Source organism: Tachypleus tridentatus, unplaced genomic scaffold (genome assembly GCF_004210375.1).
Source record: "Tachypleus tridentatus isolate NWPU-2018 unplaced genomic scaffold, ASM421037v1 Hic_cluster_2, whole genome shotgun sequence".
NCBI lineage: Eukaryota > Metazoa > Arthropoda > Merostomata > Xiphosura > Limulidae > Tachypleus > Tachypleus tridentatus.
In genome coordinates this window covers 47,828,807-47,850,375 of record NW_027467782.1, presented here as the reverse complement: position 1 = coordinate 47,850,375, position 21,569 = coordinate 47,828,807, and the positions used below count along the sequence as shown (strand labels likewise).

Below are 21,569 nucleotides of genomic sequence, written 5' to 3'. Positions count from 1 at the left end.
ATTATAAACATTTAGTCACTGATATTAAAACCATCATAGGTATAGAACCTTACGAGTATAAATGAAGACAAGTTGCTATAGTAACATACCTCATATAACAAAATGACGACAGCACAGACTTTCCCTTTTCTTGTCCAACCGTCAGTTACATTTTGAAATATTATTTAGAAATTGATAACGTCTTAAGAATTGTATATCTATTAGAAAATGATTTAGAATGAACATTATTTTTATCTTCCTTCAGGAGGATCGCTTGCCAGGTTCCATTCGATGCATGACCTCCAACTAATTCAAATGTATCTTACTGATAGGAATTTAGGGTTATGGATTGGACTACTTGAATCCCACGATGGTGAGTATGCGTTTAGGCCTATGGATCGGACTACTTGAATCCCACGATGGTGAGTATGCGTTTAGGCCTATGGATCGGACTACTTGAATCCCACGATGGTGAGTATGCGTTTAGGCCTATGGATCGGACTACTTGGATCCCTTGATGGTGATTACGGGTTTACTGTTATATGACTGGACTAACTACTTAAATCTCAATATAGTAAATAGGGGTTTAAGGTTATGTGATTAGACTAATAATCCGACGATGGCGAGTAAGGGCATAGGCAGTGGTGAAATTTCAAAATTTTAACAACCGATTGTATCTTGCTTTATACACCCCCGTTTTTCGCAATTACAAAATAACAAAAATATGTTACTGAAATAAATTATTTAGCATGCTTTAAATATTTCTAAATCACCACTTGACTATCACAAAAACCTTCATCATTTCCACGTTTGGCCCTGTTGTCATCAACTGTGTGTGTTTTTCTCTTAGCCACTGAAGAAGTTAGGTCCCATGAATCCAATGGGGGGCCAATCAAATTAATTTTCAACAAATTTATCACATTTTCAAGTGTAAAGCGGATTATTTTACCTGATTATATAATATTCATTACTGAAAACCCTCTTTCTGCTTCTGCGAAACTAGGAGCAACAGTAATTTTAGTCTTTTGTACATCGTGTACTGCGTTTAATAGTTTTGGTAAATGTATATTAAAAGAACTTCTCCGTACTTGAATAAATTAAATGTTTAACCGGCACAATTAGGCTTTAAAAAGGTGAGCAACATTAACCAATCAGTATTAATGTCAATCTAGGCTAAATCTGTAATCCATGAACTTCTAATTTTGTTCTAGAATAGTAAAACCTACAAAGTAACATTAAGTTTAACGTTAATAACTTAGACATCTACACAGACTACACCATTGTTTCAAGCTCGTCTTCTCTTATCTGTCTGTTCCAAGTATAATAGATAACTGATACCAAATGTTCACACAGGAAAAAGTAGGCCTACATTAGTCTACGGCAATGCTCTTCTTCCTTAGTCTAAGATGGCTGATCTGTCACTTGTGGAAGCCAGTTTTCTTCCTTCGTCTAAGATGGCTGATCTGTCACTTGTGGAAGCCAGTTTTCTTCCTTCGTCCAAGATGGCTGATCTGTCACTTGTGGAAGCCAGTTTTCTTCCTTCGTCCAAGATGGCTGATCTGTCACTTGTGGAAGCCAGTTTTCTTCCTTCGTCCAAGATGGCTGATCTGTCACTTGTGGAAGCCAGTTTTCTTCCTTCGTCCAAGATGGCTGATCTGTCACTTGTGGAAGCCAGTTTTCTTCCTTCGTCCAAGATGGCTGATCTGTCACTTGTGGAAGCCAGTTTTCTTCCTTCGTCCAAGATGGCTGATCTGTCACTTGTGGAAGCCAGTTTTCTTCCTTCGTCCAAGATGGCTGATCTGTCACTTGTGGAAGCTAGTTTTCTTCCTTCGTCCAAGATGGCTGATCTGTCACTTGTGGAAGCCAGTTTTCTTCCTTCGTCCAAGATGGCTGATCTGTCACTTGTGGAAGCCAGTTTTCTTTCTTCGTCCAAGATGGCTGATCTGTCACTTGTGGAAGCCAGTTCAAATCCGGCCTTAAACGTTATCGTACTAATGTACAATTATGTTATTGCGCGTGACTTTACGCAGCAAGAATCCACATAATGATAGTCGATTACGTAACATGAATTCTCATAGTGGCGGTCGATACATTGTACATCTAACATCAGAGGGCCAAGAGCCGGTAAAAACCAATTCGGTGAACTCGTGAAATTTTAAGAACAGGTTCATGTGAACCGGTGCGAACCGGCTGAATCCCAGCGCCGGGTTTAGAGTTACATGATTCGACTACTAATCCCACGATCATGAATAGGGGTTTAGGGTTACGTGATTGTACTGCTAATCCCACAATCTTGAGTAGGGGTTTAGGGTTACATGATCGGACTACTAATCCCACGATCATGAATAGGGATTTAGGGTTACGTGATTACAATTAGGGTTACAAGAGTATAATAAGAAACATCTGAAGGGCAAAGGTCAACTTATTCTTGATGACGAGAAATCCACTTAAAATAAAAATGTATCTCAGAACGACTGGTGTGGATATCAACACTTTTATTGATAAGGAGAGAACAATGTTTTGACCTCACTAGGTCATCTTTAGGCTAAAATTTGTTAACAGAGGTCAACTTAACTGATTGTACTTGGTAAGGTGAAGATTTCGATATGTCACTTTCTTTGTTCATGGTCTTTTTAAGTTAGCCAATGTTCCAATGTTATCTTGAAGTCAAATTAAATCACTTATATACCGGTTGTGTTTTTGGTTTGCACAACTGGGCTTAGCAGGTAGCGTCATTAGACTATTAATACTTGGATTCATGGTTCATGTCCATTTTATGAAAAACGAAATAAGTGCTATGACATTTACAATCAAATGCTACTATTTGTTAAAGGGAAATGTTCTAGATAAGCACATTTGAGTACATGACATTTTTGTTGTGTGTGGGTTCAAAAATTATGGACTGGTATTTTGGGTTGTCCGATATGAGGTGAAAAATGTAATATACACCAATTATTTTACAAAACCAAAAAACCCGCAAATGAAACAAATCTTAAGAGAAAAAACTAAACTTCTGCTGTTTCATTCTTAGTATTTACAATTTGGATAAAACTACGCAGCTGTGTTTGTTGAAAGAGGATTACACTACACAGTTTTGTTTGTTGAAAGAGGATTACACTATACAGTTTTGTTTGTTGAAAGAGGATTACACTACACAGCTGTGTTTGTTGAAAGAGGATTACACTACACAGCTGTGTTTGTTGAAAGAGGATTACACTACACAGTTTTGTTTGTTGAAAGAGGATTACACTACACAGTTTTGTTTGTTGAAAGAGGATTACACTATACAGTTTTGTTTGTTGAAAGAGGATTACACTACACAGCTGTGTTTGTTGAAAGAGGATTACACTACACAGCTGTGTTTGTTGAAAGAGGATTACACTACACAGCTGTGTTTGTTGAAAGAGGATTACACTACACAGCTGTGTTTGTTGAAAGAGGATTACACTACACAGCTGTGTTTGTTGAAAGAGGATTACACTACACAGCTGTGTTTGTTGAAAGAGGATTACACTACACAGCTGTGTTTGTTGAAAGAGGATTACACTACACAGCTGTGTTTGTTGAAAGAGGATTACACTACTCAGCTGTGTTTGTTGAAAGAGGATTACACTACTCAGCTGTGTTTGTTGAAAGAGGATTACATTACACAGTTTTGTTTGTTGAAAGAGGATTACACTACACAGTTTTGTTTGTTGAAAGAGGATTACACTACACAGTTTTGTTTGTTGAAAGAGGATTACACTACACAGCTGTGTTTGTTGAAAGAGGATTACACTACACAGCTGTGTTTGTTGAAAGAGGATTACACTACGCAGCTGTGTTTGTTGAAAGAGGATTACACTACGCAGCTGTGTTTGTTGAAAGAGGATTACACTACACAGCTGTGTTTGTTGAAAGAGGATTACACTACACAGCTGTGTTTGTTGAAAGAGGATTACACTATACAGTTTGGTTTGTTAAAAGAGGATTATACTACACAGCTGTGTTTGTTGAAAGAGGATTACACTACTCAGCTGTGTTTGTTGAAAGAGGATTACACTACTCAGCTGTGTTTGTTGAAAGAGGATTACACTACTCAGCTGTGTTTGTTGAAAGAGGATTACATTACACAGTTTTGTTTGTTGAAAGAGGATTACACTACACAGTTTTGTTTGTTGAAAGAGGATTACACTACACAGTTTTGTTTGTTGAAAGAGGATTACACTACACAGTTTTGTTTGTTGAAAGAGGATTACACTACACAGCTGTGTTTGTCGAAAGAGGATTACACTACACAGCTGTGTTTGTCGAAAGAAGATTACACTACGCAGCTGTGTTTGTCGAAAGAAGATTACACTACGCAGCTGTGTTTGTCGAAAGAGGATTACACTACGCAGCTGTGTTTGTCGAAAGAGGATTACACTACGCAGCTGTGTTTGTCGAAAGAGGATTACACTACGCAGTTTTGTTTGTCGAAAGAGGATTACACTACGCAGTTTTGTTTGTCGAAAGAGGATTACACTACGCAGTTTTGTTTGTCGAAAGAGGATTACACTACGCAGTTTTGTTTGTCGAAAGAGGATTACACTACGCAGTTTTGTTTGTCGAAAGAGGATTACACTACGCAGTTTTGTTTGTCGAAAGAGGATTACACTACGCAGTTTTGTTTGTCGAAAGAGGATTACACTACGCAGTTTTGTTTGTCGAAAGAGGATTACACTACGCAGTTTTGTTTGTCGAAAGAGGATTACACTACGCAGTTTTGTTTGTCGAAAGAGGACTACACTACGCAGTTTTGTTTGTCGAAAGAGGACTACACTACGCAGTTTTGTTTGTCGAAAGAGGACTACACTACGCAGTTTTGTTTGTCGAAAGAGGATTACACTACACAGCTGTGTTTGTCGAAAGAGGATTACACTACACAGCTGTGTTTGTTCAAAGAGGATTACACTACACAGTTATGAACGTATTTGTATTTTCTTGGTTTTTTTTAATTCCACTTGCCCATACTTAGCCTTACTTTTAGAACATGAGTGAGTTATAAGTTTTGTTGTTTTCTGTATCAAATTTTTTCTTTCCATGCTACATTTTTTGTTTTCCGTATTGCATGCTTGTGTTTTCCATATCACATTTTCCACTGACTTGTTCTCAGGTGGATACGAGTGGGAGACAAGTGTCGCTGCGGACTTCTTTAACTGGGATAAAGGAGAGCCCTCATCTCCTGGTAGAGACCACTGTGTCGAACTGAGGCCTCAGAACCTGAAATGGAACGACCAAAGTTGCTCACTGTTAAAAAACTACATTTGTATGACAGAGAAAGGTAATGAATCAAAATATAGTTTCACTTAGTTTCAGATTCATTGTTTTGGAATGAGTTCACTTGTCAGCATCACATACAAAACACTGTTGTTATTTTACCTCAAGTTGCATTGTTTTTAATAACAAAAACCTATTTTTTTTTTGCATGTCTTTATTTATTTATATGTTAGCATGCGTATAAACATTTTCAGGCTTTATCCATTCTAAACACCTTTATTTCATGTCTGTGTTTTTTTTTTATGTTTTGGGTAAAGGTATTCCAGGGCTATCTGAGCTAGCCGTCCCTAAATTTTTAATGATTATCTTGAGGGATTGGCTTTTGGGTTACACTTTTATCAACAGAAAATGGGATTTATCTATACATTATAACGACCTTACAGCTGAAAGGGCAAGCATATTCAGTGAGTTGGATTCGAGCCACACTTTTTGTTTGATAGTATTTCATAAGCCTCTGAACCTCAGATATAGGTTCAACTGGTTAATAAAGTGCTCGACTCCCAACTTTAGGGTTACGGGATCAAAACCCATCGCCGAACATATTCGTCCCTTCAGACGTAGCGAAGGGTATTCGAAGAGTTGGCAGTCAGTAGTGTGGACAGCAGTGTAGCCTTCCCACTAGTGTATCAGTTCAGAACTAGATGCTGGCCAAGAAAGCACTCGTTTAGCTTTTTGCGAGATTCATCAAGAGATATATGTTGATTTAAGAAATAGTTCCAGAAACGAAATAATTAATCTCAATTAATTATATCAGAATCCATTCTACTTTATCATTTCTGGAGGCTTTCTAGAGATGGCGCTGTCTTCTTTAAAGTATAAAATTAATTTTCAATTATTTCAGAGAATATTTCTGTAGAACGAACGAAGCTCGCTTAACTTAGTTTTTTTCTTGTGAGCGCTCCAGACACCCAGCGAGTATTGTAAGTGTTAAAGAAACACAGACAGACAGCCCCAGATTAAGGCATGAGTTTACCGAGCTGAAGCCCAGGACCTCACACAAGTTAGGGGCCTTCACACTATGACTGTATAAGGAGCCTCTCTAAGTTTTTAAAAGGGTCAATAAAACCCTTAATCCAATTTTGAATATAGGTATTAAAATAATTTGTTTTTTATTTCAGAGGATTACAAAATAGTAACGACAACAACAACGATTGGTAAGTACAGGTTCTTAATAAAATATATTCATAGAACACAACCACATTAATATTAAGAAAACCTACTTAAGTTTGACCATTTAGGTTACAACAACTGCGGTTTAAGTTGTACTTTTTAATGTCATTATTTCAAGGAACAATATCCAGTTTTGCTCACAGTATTACACAGTTGTTTCTTATCTTAATTTAATTCTGTTATTACTTGGAACAAGAGTAACTCGATTCTATTTACGACAATGAAGTTAGGTTTCAGTTTTGGTACCGTATTCACATTTCACTTTATTATTGATACTGGACAGCGCCCGAAGTTTTAACTTCCTGTGACGAAAACCACCCCAAGTGGAAACTCTTCCAGGGCAACTGTTACTTGGTGGAAGATATTATCTTCTGGGAGAGCCACAAAAAGATGTCCTGGCACGCAGCACGTGACTTCTGTCGACAAAATGGAGCTTATTTGACCTCTATCCACAGTCAAGAAGAAAACGGTTTTATTAAACTTGTGGTAAGTTTAATAAAAATGTAAAACAGTTGTCTTGCTTCAAATAATTATTAATAATTATAATAAGTATTATTCCTCACGAAACACCGGCAATATTTATCATTTATTAGTTTAACTACGTTTCATTGTTGACACGTACAACAATGGTATATTGTGTACTACGTGGTAACTAACCCTAGTCACAGTGACACGTACAACAGTGGTATATTGTGTGCTACGTGGTAACTAACCCTAGTCACAGTGACACGTACAACAATGGTATATTGTGTACTACGTGGTAACTAACCCTAGTCACAGTGACACGTACAACAGTGGTATATTGTGTACTACGTGGTAACTAACCCTAGTCACAGTGAATTGTAAACAATTCTATTAGCGAAGCAAAACTGAGGAATGTAATTCTCATCATGATTACAAAAGTTATCTTTTCATATGAAAATAAAGAAACTTAAAAAACTAACCCTAATATCAGGATGTATTTCATTTTGGAGGCTTTAAGAAGATATAGTTCCTAATTAATTAAAAATCTGCGATTCATGTAATTCAACGTTTAAAGTCTCTTGAACTGTCAGCTGACAAATGTAATTTCGCCAGATGTTGAACATTGTTTTCAACTGTTGTATAACCAAGGTGGACAAAATGAATGAAGGAGAAGCTGGCTATTATTTAAGATACTGGACTGGACTACATGCCCTTGGCTTCAACGGCATCTTAGAGTGGACAGATGGGTCAGCACTGGAATTTGTAAACTGGGAAGAAGATAATGAAATATCTACGGATGAAGAAAAATGTGTCATATTCAATGGGAAATCGGGTAAGATGTCTTAACTTGTATGTGTAGAAACCAGATAACATGGTATAGTCCTAGTGAATTCAATGGGTAAGATGTCTTAACTTATATGTGTAGAAACCAGATAACATGGTATAGTCCTAGTGAATTCAATGGGTAAGATGTCTTAACTTATATGTGTAGTAGTGAATTCAATGGGTAAGATGTCTTAACTTGTATGTGTAGAAACCAGATAACATGGTATAGTCCTAGTGAATTCAATGGGTAAGATGTCTTAACTTGTATGTGTAGAAACCAGATAACATGGTATAGTCCTAGTGAATTCAATGGGTAAGATGTCTTAACTTGTATGTGTAGAAACCAGATAAAATGGTATAGTCCTATTGAATTCAATGGGTAAGATGTCTTAACTTATATGTGTAGAAACCAGATAACATGGTATAGTCCTAGTGAATTCAATGGGTAAGATGTCTTAACTTATATGTGTAGAAACCAGATAACATGGTATAGTCCTATTGAATTCAATGGGTAAGATGTCTTAACTTATATGTGTAGAAACCAGATAACATGGTATAGTCCTATTGAATTCAATGGGTAAGATGTCTTAACTTATATGTGTAGAAACCAGATAACATGGTATAGTCCTAGTGAATTCAATGGGTAAGATGTCTTAACTTATATGTGTAGAAACCAGATAAAATGGTATAGTCCTAGTGAATTCAATGGGTAAGATGTCTTAACTTATATGTGTAGAAACCAGATAAAATGGTATAGTCCTAGTGAATTCAATGGGTAAGATGTCTTAACTTATATGTGTAGAAACCAGATAACATGGTATAGTCCTAGTGAATTCAATGGGTAAGATGTCTTAACTTATATGTGTAGAAACCAGATAACATGGTATAGTCCTAGTGAATTCAATGGGTAAGATGTCTTAACTTATATGTGTAGAAACCAGATAACATGGTATAGTCCTATTGAATTCAATGGGTAAGATGTCTTAACTTATATGTGTAGAAACCAGATAACATGGTATAGTCCTAGTGAATTCAATGGGTAAGATGTCTTAACTTATATGTGTAGAAACCAGATAAAATGGTATAGTCCTAGTGAATTCAATGGGTAAGATGTCTTAACTTATATGTGTAGAAACCAGATAAAATGGTATAGTCCTAGTGAATTCAATGGGTAAGATGTCTTAACTTATATGTGTAGAAACCAGATAACATGGTATAGTCCTAGTGAATTCAATGGGTAAGATGTCTTAACTTATATGTGTAGAAACCAGATAACATGGTATAGTCCTAGTGAATTCAATGGGTAAGATGTCTTAACTTATATGTGTAGAAACCAGATAACATGGTATAGTCCTATTGAATTCAATGGGTAAGATGTCTTAACTTATATGTGTAGAAACCAGATAAAATGGTATAGTCCTAGTGAATTCAATGGGTAAGATGTCTTAACTTATATGTGTAGAAACCAGATAAAATGGTATAGTCCTAGTGAATTCAATGGGTAAGATGTCTTAACTTATATGTGTAGAAACCAGATAAAATGGTATAGTCCTAGTGAATTCAATGGGTAAGATGTCTTAACTTATATGTGTAGAAACCAGATAAAATGGTATAGTCCTAGTGAATTCAATGGGTAAGATGTCTTAACTTATATGTGTAGAAACCAGATAAAATGGTATAGTCCTAGTGAATTCAATGGGTAAGATGTCTTAACTTATATGTGTAGAAACCAGATAAAATGGTATAGTCCTAGTGGACAGGTAAATTGTTAGATTTTTACCTTATAGTGGACAGGTAAGTTGTTAGATCCTTTTTATATGCAAAAACGGCTCGTTTGGGTTGAGAAAATATTTTACATAGAAGAGCGAACAACGTTTCGACCTTCTTCGGTCATCGTCAGGTTCACAAAGAAAGAGGTAACTGACCGGAAGCTGACCACATGTTTGGAAGGGGTTGTGTAACTGTGTGTCGAAATCTACAGAACACATACTCAATTTTTTCAATCACATTAACTCTATACATCCCAACATTAACTTCACATGTGAACAGGAAAAAAGCAATCAAATATCATTTCTTAACCTCAAAATTACAAGAACCGACACACAATTCAAAACAGAAATCCACCGAAAAATCACCCATACTGGACTATACATTCCTTGGGACTCAGCACATGAAACAAAACAAAAACTCAATATACTAAGAAACCAAATAAACACAGCTATAAAACTATGCTCACCAGATAAAATTAACGATGAATTAGACAAAATAAAACAATACTTCACCAACATCAATAAGTTTCCTTCACAAACCGTAGAAAACATTATACGCACACACCTAGACAGAAAGCAAAATCAACCAACAAAAGTAAATATCTCACGAATCAAAAAACCACGAAACCATATACTGCTGCATACCATATATTCCTGACATCAGTAAACAAATAACCAACATTTGGCAAAAATTAGTAACAAAATATGACATTCCAGTTAATACCAAATTTATTCAAAAACCCGGCACAAAACTGAGGTCTATACTATGTAAAAACTACACTGACAAACACCACACCAACATTATTTATAAAATACAATGTGATAACTGCCACGACTTCTATATTGGAGAAACAAGTAGAAAAATGGAAACCAGATTCAAAGAACATAAAAAGTCACCTTCAGATGTTTTCGAACACTGCAAGTCAAATAAACACAACATAACCATAGAAAACACTCAAATACTAAATAAAGAAACAAACATAAACAAACGCAAAATTAAAGAAGCCTTACTTATACAACAACTTAAACCCAAAATAAACCAATATAAAGGAACGCCTTTATACCTATATTAATATAATAAAATAAATAAAATTATATATTCAAACATCTAATACCGCCCTCTACATTCCGACACACAGTTACATAACCCCTTTCAAACATGTGGTCAGCTTCCGGTCAGTTACCTCTTTCTTTGTGAACCTGACGATGACCGAAGAAGGTCGAAACGTTGTTCGCTCTTCTATGTAAAATATTTCTCAACCCAAACGAGCCGTTTTTGCATATAAATTTCTCAACAAGTGGGTTTCTCGACATCACTGATTGTTAGATCCTTGCCTTGTAATGGACAGGTAAGTTGTTTGATTGTTAAGTACTAATGGACAAGTACGTTGGTAGATTCTTATCTACAACTGGAAAGGTAAGTTGTTACACCCTTACCTACTACTGGATTGGTGGGTTTTTAGACCCTTACCTGCTACTGGATTGGTGGGTTTTTAGACCCTTACCTGCTACTGGAGAGGTAAGTTGTTAGGTCCTTACCTGCTAGTGGATTGGTAAGTTGTTAGGTCCTTACCTGCTACTGGAGAGGTAAGTTGTTAGCTCCTTACCTGCTACTGGATTGGTAAGTTGTTAGCTCCTTACCAGCTACTGGAGAGGTAACTTGTTAGGTCCTTACCTGCTACTGGAGAGGTAAGTTGTTAGCTCCTTACCTGCTACTGGAGAGGTAAGTTGTTAGCTCCTTACCTGCTACTGGAGAGGTAAGTTGTTAGCTCCTTACCTGCTACTGGAGGTAAGTTGTTAGCTCCTTACCTGCTACTGGAGAGGTAAGTTGTTAGCTCCTTACCTGCTACTGAGAGGTAAGTTGTTAGCTCCTTACCTGCTACTGGAGAGGTAAGTTGTTGGCTCCTTACCTGCTACTGGAGAGGTAAGTTGTTAGCTCCTTACCTGCTACTGGAGAGGTAAGTTGTTAGCTCCTTACCTGCTACTGGAGAGGTAAGTTGTTAGCTCCTTACCTGCTACTGGAGAGGTAAGTTGTTAGCTCCTTACCTGCTACTGGAGAGGTAAGTTGTTAGCTCCTTACCTGCTACTGGATTGGTAAGTTGTTAGCTCCTTACCTGCTACTGAATTGGTAAGTTGTTAGCTCCTTACCTGCTACTGGAAAGGTAAGATACTTTATCATTATCTTCTAGTAGACAGGTACTATGTTACATTATTAACTCCAGGTTCATTATCTTCCAGTAGACAGGTACTATGTTACATTATTAACTCCAGGTTCATTATCTTCCAGTAGACGGGTACTATGTTACATTATTAACTCCAGGTTCATTATCTTCCAGTAGACGGGTACTATGTTACATTATTAACTCCAGGTTCATTATCTTCCAGTAGACGGGTACTATGTTACATTATTAACTCCAGGTTCATTATCTTCCAGTAGACGGGTACTATGTTACATTATTAACTCCAGGTTCATTATCTTCCAGTAGACGGGTACTATGTTACATTATTAACTCCAGGTTCATTATCTTCCAGTAGACGGGTACTATGTTACATTATTAACTCTAGGTTCATTATCTTCCAGTAGACGGGTACTATGTTACATGATTAACTCCAGGTTCATTATCTTCCAGTAGACGGGTACTATGTTACATTATTAACTCCAGGTTCATTATCTTCCAGTAGACGGGTACTATGTTACATTATTAACTCCAGGTTCATTATCTTCCAGTAGACGGGTACTATGTTACATTATTAACTCCAGGTTCATTATCTTCCAGTAGACGGGTACTATGTTACATTATTAACTCCAGGTTCATTATCTTCCAGTAGACGGGTACTATGTTACATGATTAACTCCAGGTTCATTATCTTCCAGTAGACGGGTACTATGTTACATTATTAACTCCAGGTTCATTATCGTCCAGTAGACGGGTACTATGTTACATTATTAACTCCAGGTTCATTATCTTCTAGTAGACAGGTACTATGTTACATTATTAACTCCAGGTTCATTATCTTCCAGTAGACAGGTACTATGTTACATTATTAACTCCAGGTTCATTATCTTCCAGTAGACGGGTACTATGTTACATTATTAACTCCAGGTTCATTATCTTCCAGTAGACAGGTACTATGTTACATTATTAACTCTAGGTTCATTATCTTCCAGTAGACAGGTACTATGTTACATTATTAACTCTAGGTTCATTATCTTCCAGTAGACGGGTACTATGTTACATTATTAACTCTAGGTTCATTATCTTCCAGTAGACGGGTACTATGTTACATTATTAACTCCAGGTTCATTATCTTCCAGTAGACGGGTGCTATGTTACATTATTAACTCCAGGTTCATTATCTTCCAGTAGACGGGTGCTATGTTACATTATTAACTCCAGGTTCATTATCTTCCAGTAGACGGGTGCTATGTTACATTATTAACTCCAGGTTCATTATCTTCCAGTAGACGGGTACTATGTTACATTATTAACTCCAGGTTCATTATCTTCCAGTAGACGGGTACTATGTTACATTATTAACTCCAGGTTCATTATCTTCCAGTAGACGGGTACTATGTTACATTATTAACTCCAGGTTCATTATCTTCCAGTAGACGGGTACTATGTTACATTATTAACTCTAGGTTCATTATCTTCCAGTAGACAGGTACTATGTTACATTATTAACTCCAGGTTCATTATCTTCTAATAGACAGGTACTATGTTACATTATTAACTCCAGGTTCATTATCTTCCAGTAGACAGGTACTATGTTACATTATTAACTCCAGGTTCATTATCTTCCAGTAGACAGGTACTATGTTACATTATTAACTCCAGGTTCATTATCTTCTAGTAGACAGGTACTATCTTACATTATTAACTCCAGGTTCATTATCTTCCAGTAGACGGGTACTATGTTACATTATTAACTCCGGATGGACAAGTAAGTTGTTGCTTATCTAACTCCGAGAGATCAGGTAAAACGCTCTAGCTCCTATGGACAGTTAAGATGTTATGTCCTCAACTCCTAATGTATAGTTAAGATCGTATCTCCTAAGCTTCATCCAACTCTGCTGATTATTTATAAAATCTTAGATTAGTTTAAGACAATTACTCAAAAAATGAGGTTTGTCTTTAAGTACACGTTAGAGTCCTTCCATCAAGAACTGTTTTAGTAAAGTGTGATTTGGTAGAAGCGGTGTTGCTTGTGGTGCAACAACAAACTGTTTAACATTAAACTAATGAAGTAAATGTGACCTGTTGTTTAACAGGAGAGTGTACTATGAATCACTGTAGTTTAGGTAAACAGTTTTGTTGCTTTTTAACAGGAAAGTGAACTCTGAATCACTGTAGTTTTGCAAAATAGTTTTGTTGTTTTTTAACAGAAATGTGAACTCTGAATCACTGTAGTTTTGTAAAATAGTTTTGTTGTTTTTAACAGAAATGTGAACTCTGAATCACTGTAGTTTTGTAAAATAGTTTTGTTGTTTTTAACAGAAATGTGGACTCTGAATCACTGTAGTTTTGTAAAATAGTTTTGTTGTTTTTAACAGAAATGTGGACTCTGAATCACTGTAGTTTTGTAAAATAGTTTTGTTGTTTTTTAACAGAAATGTGGACTCTGAATCACTGTAGTTTTGTAAAATAGTTTTGTTGTTTTTTAACAGAAATGTGGACTCTGAATCACTAGTTTTGTAAAATAGTTTTGCTGTTTTAACAGGAAAGTGGACTCTGAATCACTGTAATTTTGTAAAATAGTTTTGTTGTTTTTTAACAGGAAAGTAAACTCTGAATCACTGTAATTTTGTAAAATAGTTTTGTTGTTTTTTAACAGGAAAGTGGAATCTGAATCACTGTAGTTTTGTAAAATAGTTTTGTCGTTTTTTAACAGAAATGTGGACTGTGAATCACTGTAGTTTTGTAAAATAGTTTTTTGTTTTCACAGGAAAGTGGAATCTGAATCACTGTAGTTTTTAAAATAGTTTTGTTGTTTTTTAACAGGAAAGTGGAATGTGAATCATACTAGTTTTGTAAAATAGTTTCGTTGTTTTTTAACAGGAAATTGGATTAAGAATCACTGTAGTTTTGTAAAATAGTTTTGTTTTTACAGTAAAGTGGAACATGAATCATTGTAGTTTTGTAAAATAGTTTTGTTGTTTTTTAACAGGAAAGTGGACTCTGAATCACTAGTTTTGTAAAATAGTTTTGTTGTTTCAAAAGAAAAGTGGACTCTGAATCACTTGTTTTGTAAAATAGTTTTGCTGTTTTAACAGGAAAGTGGACTCTGAAGCACAGTAGTTTTGTAAAATAGTTTTTTGTTTTCACAGGAAAGTGGACTCTGAATCACTGTAGTTTTGTAAAATAGTTTTGTTGTCTTTAACAGGAAAGTGGAATCTGAATCACTGTAGTTTTGTAAAATAGTTTTGTTGTCTTTAACAGGAAAGTGGAATCTGAATCACTGTAGTTTTGTAAAATAGTTTTGTTGTCTTTAACAGGAAAGTGGAATCTGAATCACTGTAGTTTTTTAAAATAGTTCTGCTGTTTTAACAGGAAAGTGGACTCTGAAGCACAGTAGTTTTGTAAAATAGTTTTTTTGTTTTCACAGGAAAGTGGACTCTGAATCACTGTAGTTTTGTAAAATAGTTTTGTTGTTTTTTAACAGGAAAGTAGATTCTGAATCACTGTAATTTTGTAAAATAGTTTTGTTGTTTTTTAACAGGAAAGTAAACTCTGAATCACTGTAATTTTGTAAAATAGTTTTGTAGTTTTTTAACAGAAATGTGGACTGTGAATCACTGTAGTTTTGTAAAATAGTTTTTTGTTTTCACAGGAAAGTGGAATCTGAATCACTGTAGTTTTTAAAATAGTTTTGTTGTTTTTTAACAGGAAAGTGGAATGTGAATCATACTAGTTTTGTAAAATAGTTTCGTTGTTTTTTAACAGGAAATTGGATTAAGAATCACTGTAGTTTTGTAAAATAGTTTTGTTTTTACAGTAAAGTGGAACATGAATCATTGTAGTTTTGTAAAATAGTTTTGTTGTTTTTTAACAGGAAAGTGGACTCTGAATCACTAGTTTTGTAAAATAGTTTTGTTGTTTCAAAAGAAAAGTGGACTCTGAATCACTAGTTTTGTAAAATAGTTTTGTTGTTTCAAAAGAAAAGTGGACTCTGAATCACTTGTTTTGTAAAATAGTTTTGCTGTTTTAACAGGAAAGTGGACTCTGAAGCACAGTAGTTTTGTAAAATAGTTTTTTGTTTTCACAGGAAAGTGGACTCTGAATCACTGTAGTTTTGTAAAATAGTTTTGTTGTCTTTAACAGGAAAGTGGAATCTGAATCACTGTAGTTTTGTAAAATAGTTTTGTTGTCTTTAACAGGAAAGTGGAATCTGAATCACTGTAGTTTTTTAAAATAGTTCTGCTGTTTTAACAGGAAAGTGGACTCTGAAGCACAGTAGTTTTGTAAAATAGTTTTTTTGTTTTCACAGGAAAGTGGACTCTGAATCACTGTAGTTTTGTAAAATAGTTTTGTTGTTTTTTAACAGGAAAGTAGATTCTGAATCACTGTAATTTTGTAAAATAGTTTTGTTGTTTTTTAACAGGAAAGTGGACTCTGAATCACTAGTTTTGTAAAATAGTTCTGCTGTTTTAACAGGAAAGTGGACTCTGAATCACAGTAGTTTTGTAAAATAGTTTTTTGTTTTCACAGGAAAGTGGACTTTGAATCACTGTAGTTTTGTAAAATAGTTTTGTTGTTTTTAACAGGAAAGTGGAATCTGAATCACTGTAGTTTTGTAAAATAGTTTTGTTGTTTTTAACAGGAAAGTGGAATCTGAATCACTGTAGTTTTGGAAAATAGTTTGGTTGTTTTTTAACAGTAACGTGGACACTGGATCACTGTAGTTTTGTCAAATAGTTTTATTGTTTTTTAACAGGAAAGTGGACTCTGAATCACTAGTTTCGTAAAATAGTTTTGCTGTTTTAACAGGAAAGTGGATTCTGAATCACAGTAGATTTGTAAAATAGTTTTTTTGTTTTCACAGGAAAGTGGGATCTGAATCACTTTAGTTTTTTAAAATAGTTTTGTTGTTTTTTAACAGGAAGGTGGACTCTAAATCACTATTTTTGTAAAATAGTTTTGTTGTTTCAAAAGAAAAGTGGAGTTGAATCACTGTAGTTTTGTAAAATAGTTTTGTTGTTTTATAACAGGAACGTGGACTCTGAATCACTGTAGTTTTGTAAAATAGTTTTGTTTTTTAACAGGAGAGTGGACTGTGAATCACACTAGTTTTGTAAAATAGTTTCGTTGTTTTTAACAGTAACTTGGACACTGGATCACTGTAGTTTTGTCAAATAGTTTTGTGGTTTATTAACTGGAAAATGGACTCTGAATCACTAGTGTTGTTGTTGTTTAACAGGAAAGTGGACTCTGAATCACTGTTGTTTTGTAAAACAGTTTTGTTGTTTTTAACAGGAGAGTGGACCCTGAATTACTAGTTTTCTAAAATAGTTTTGTTGTTTTTTAACAGGAAAGTGGACTCTGAATCACAGTAGTTTTGTAAAATAGTTTTTTGTTTTCACAGGAAAGTGGACTCTGAATCACTGTAGTTTTGTAAAATAGTTTTGTTGTTTTTTAACAGGAAAGTAGACTCTTAATCACTGTAATTTTGTAAAATAGTTTTGTTGTTTTTTAACAGGAAAGTGGAATCTGAATCACTGTAGTTTTGGAAAATAGTTTGGTTGTTTTAACTTGAAATTGGACTCTGAAACACTGTAGTTTTGTAAAATAGTTTTGTTGTTTTATAACAGGAACGTTGACTCTGAATCACTAGTTTTGTAAAATAGTTCTGGTGTTTTAACAGGAACGTGGAGTATGAATCACTGTAGTTTTGTAAAATTGTTTTGTTATTTTAACAGGAAAGTGGACTCTGAATCACTGTAGTTTTGTAAAATAGTTTGGTTGTTTTAACAGGAAAGTGGACTCTGAATCACTGTAGTTTTGTAAAATAGTTTGGTTGTTTTAACAGGAAAGTGGACTCTGAATCACTGTAGTTTAGGTAAACAGTTTTGTTGTTTTTACAGGAAAGTGGAGTATGAAACACTGCAGTTTTGTAAAATAGTTTTGTTGTTTTTGCAGGATAGTGGATTATGAATCACTGTAGTTTTGTAAAATAGTTTTGCTGTCTTAACAGGAAAGTGGAGTATGAATCACTGTAGTTTTGTAAAATAGTTTTGTTTTTACAGGAAACTGGAGTATGAATCACTGTAGTTTTGTAAAATAGTTTTGTTGTTTTTTTAACAGGAAAGTAGACTCTGAATCACTAGTGTTTTTGTTTTTTAACAGGAAAGTGGACTCTGAATCACTGTAGTTTTGTAAAATAGTTTTGTTTTTTAACAGGAGAGTGGACTGTGAATCACACTAGTTTTGTAAAATAGTTTCGTTGTTTTTTAACAGTAACGTGGACACTGGATCACTGTAGTTTTGTCAAATAGTTTTATTGTTTTTTAACAGGAAAGTGGACTCAGGATCACTGAAGTTTTGTAAAATAGTTTTGTGGTTTTTTAACTGGAAAATGGACTCTGAATCACTAGTGTTGTTGTTTTTTAACAGGAAAGTGGACTCTGAATCACTGTTGTTTTGTAAAACAGTTTTGTTGTTTTTAACAGGAGAGTGGACCCTGAATTACTAGTTTTCTAAAATAGTTTTGTTGTTTTTTAACAGGAAAGTGGACTCTGAATCACAGTAGTTTTGTAAAACAGTTTTGTTGTTTTCACAGGAAAGTGGACTTTGAATCACAGTAGTTTTGTAAAATAGTTTTTTTGTTTTCACAGGAAAGTGGACTCTGAATCACTGTAGTTTTGTAAAATAGTTTTGTTGTTTTTTAACAGTAAAGTAGAATCTTAATCACTGTAATTTTGTAAAATAGTTTGGTTGTTTTAACAGGAAAGTGGTCTCTGAATCACTAGTTTTGTAAAATAGTTCTGGTGTTTTAACAGGAACGTGGAGTATGAATAACTGTAGTTTTGTAAAATAGTTTTGTTATTTTAACAGGAAAGTGGACTCTGAATCACTGTAGTTTTGTAAAATAGTTTGGTTGTTTTAACAGGAAAGTGGTCTCTGAATCACTGTAGTTTAGGTAAACAGTTTTGTTGTTTTTACAGGATAGTGGATTATGAATCACTGTAGTTTTGTAAAATAGTTTTGTTGTTTTTGTAGGATAGTGGATTATGAATCACTGTAGTTTTGCAAAATAGTTTTGTTGTTTTTTAACAGGAAAGTAGACTCTGAATCACTGTAGTTTTGTAAAATAGTTTCGTTGTTTTTTAACAGTAACCTGGACACTGGATCACTGTAGTTTTGTCAAATAGTTTTATTGTTTTTTAATAGGAAAGTGGACTCGAGATCACTGAAGTTTTGTAAAATAGTTTTGTGGTTTTTTAACTGGAAAATGAACTCTGAATCACTAGTGTTGTTGTTTTTTTACAGGAAAGTGGACTCTGAATCACTGTAGTTTTGTAAAATAGTTTTGTTGTTTTTTAAGAGGAAAGTAGACTCTGAATCACTGTAGTTTTGTAAAATAGTTTTGTTGTTTTTACAGGAAAGTGGAGTTGAATCACTTTAGTTTTGTAAAAAAGTTTTGTTGTTTTTACAGGAAAGTGGAGTTGAATCACTTTAGTTTTGTAAAAAAGTTTTGTTGTTTTTAACAGGAGAGTGGACCGTGAATTACTAGTTTTGTAAAATAGTTTTGTTGTTTTTTAACAGGAAAATGGACTCTGAATCACTAGTGTTGTTGTTTTTTAACAGGAAAGTGGACTCTGAATCACTAGTGTTTTTGTTTTTTAACAGGAAAGTGGACTCTGAATCACTCGTGTTGTTGTTTTTTAACAGGAAAGTGGACTCTGAATCACTGTTGTTTTGTAAAACAGTTTTGTTGTTTTTAACAGGAGAGTGGACCCTGAATTACTAGTTTTCTAAAATAGTTTTGTTGTTTTTTAACAGGAAAGTGGACTCTGAATCACAGTAGTTTTGTAAAATAGTTTTTTTGTTTTCACAGGAAAGTGGACTCTGAATCACAGTAGTTTTGTAAAATAGTTTTTTTGTTTTCACAGGAAAGTGGACTCTGAATCACTGTAGTTTTGTAAAATAGTTTTTTGTTTTTTAACAGGAAAGTAGACTCTTAATCACTGTAATTTTGTAAAATAGTTTGGTTGTTTTAACTTGAAATTGGACTCTGAAACACTGTAGTTTTGTAAAATAGTTTTGTTGTTTTATAACAGGAACGTGGACTCTGAATCACTAGTTTTGTAAAATAGTTCTGGTGTTTTAACAGGAACGTGGAGTATGAATAACTGTAGTTTTGTAAAATAGTTTAGTTGTTTTAACAGGAAAGTGGACTCTGAATCACTGTAGTTTAGGTAAACAGTTTTGTTGTTTTTACAGGAAAGTGGAGTATGAATCACTGCAGTTTTGTAAAATAGTTTTGTTGTTTTTGTAGGATAGTGGATTATGAATCACTGTAGTTTTGTAAAATAGTTTTGTTGTTTTTGTAGGATAGTGGATTATGAATCACTGTAGTTTTGTAAAATAGTTTTGTTGTATTTTAACAGGAAAGTAGACTCTGAATCACTGTAGTTTTGTAAAATAGTTTCGTTGTTTTTTAACAGTAACCTGGACACTGGATCACTGTAGTTTTGTCAAATAGTTTTATTGTTTTTTAATAGGAAAGTGGACTCGAGATCACTGAAGTTTTGTAAAATAGTTTTGTGGTTTTTTAACTGGAAAATGAACTCTGAATCACTAGTGTTGTTGTTTTTTTATAGGAAAGTGGACTCTGAATCACTGTAGTTTTGTAAAATAGTTTTGTTGTTTTTTAAGAGGAAAGTAGACTCTGAATCACTGTAGTTTTGTAAAATAGTTTTGTTTTTTTAAGAGGAAAGTGGACTCTGAATCACTGTAGTTTAGGTAAACAGTTTTGTTGTTTTTACAGGAAAGTGGAGTTGAATCACTTTAGTTTTGTAAAATAGTTTTGTAGTTTTATAACAGGAACGTGGATTCTGAATCACTGTAGTTTTGTAAAATAGTTTTGTTGTTTTTTAACAGGAGAGTGGACTCTGAATCACTAGTTTTCTAAAATAGTTTTGTTGTTTTTAACAGGAACGTGGATTCTGAATGACTGTAGTTTTATAAAATAGTTTTGTTGTTTTTAACAGGAGAGTGGACTCTGAATCACTGTAGTTTTGTAAAATAGTTTTGTTGTTTTAACAGGAAAGTGGGCTCTGAATCACTGTAGATTTGTAAAATAGTTTTGTTATTTTTTAACAGGAGAGTTGACTTTGAATCACTAGTTTTGTAAAATAGTTTTGCTGTTTTAACAGGAAATTGGAGTATGAATTATTGTAGTTTTTTAAAATAGTTTTGTTGTTTTTTAACAGGAAAGTGGACTTTGAATCTCTAGTTTTCTAAAATAGTTTTGTTCTTTTTTAACAGGAGAGTGGACTTTGAATCACTAGTTTTGTAAAATAGTTTTGCTGTTTTAACAGGAAAGTGGAGTATGAATCACTGTAGTGTTGTAAAATAGTTTTGTTGTTTTTTAACAGGAGAGTGGACTCTGAATCACTAGTTTTCTAAAATAGTTTTGTTGTTTTTTAACAGGAAAGTGGACTCTGAATCAATGTAGTTTTGTAAAATAGTTTTGTTGTTTTAACAGGAAAGTGGACTCTGAATCACTGTAGATTTGTAAAATAGTTTTGTTATTTTTTAACAGGAGAGTGGACTTTGAATCACTAGTTTTGTAAAATAGTTTTGCTGTTTTAACAGGAAAGTGGAGTATGAATCACTGTAGTGTTGAAAAATAGTTTTGTTGTTTTTTAACAGGAAAGTGGTTTCTGAATCACTGTAGTTTTGTAAAATAGTTTTGTTGGTGTATAACAGGAACGTGGACTCTGAATCACTAGTTTTGTAAAATAGTTCTGGTGTTTTAACAGGAACGTGGAGTATGAATCACTGTAGTTTTGTAAAATAGTTTTGCTGTCTTAACAGGAAAGTGGAGTATGAATCACTG

The 21,569-nt window shown here is 34.2% G+C and overlaps 1 protein-coding gene across 2 annotated transcripts in view; it reads left to right on the top strand.

The window, feature by feature from the left end:
* Positions 1-21,569, top strand: part of LOC143242738 (macrophage mannose receptor 1-like) — a 66,726-nt gene that overhangs the window by 20,025 nt on the left and 25,132 nt on the right. For both annotated transcript variants that reach the window (XM_076486214.1, XM_076486213.1), the window contains exons 15-19: positions 245-352; positions 5,114-5,281; positions 6,396-6,431; positions 6,731-6,933; positions 7,561-7,744. In XM_076486214.1, coding sequence (XP_076342329.1) covers positions 245-352; positions 5,114-5,281; positions 6,396-6,431; positions 6,731-6,933; positions 7,561-7,744 — 699 coding nt within the window. The remainder of the gene's footprint in view (positions 1-244; positions 353-5,113; positions 5,282-6,395; positions 6,432-6,730; positions 6,934-7,560; positions 7,745-21,569) is intronic.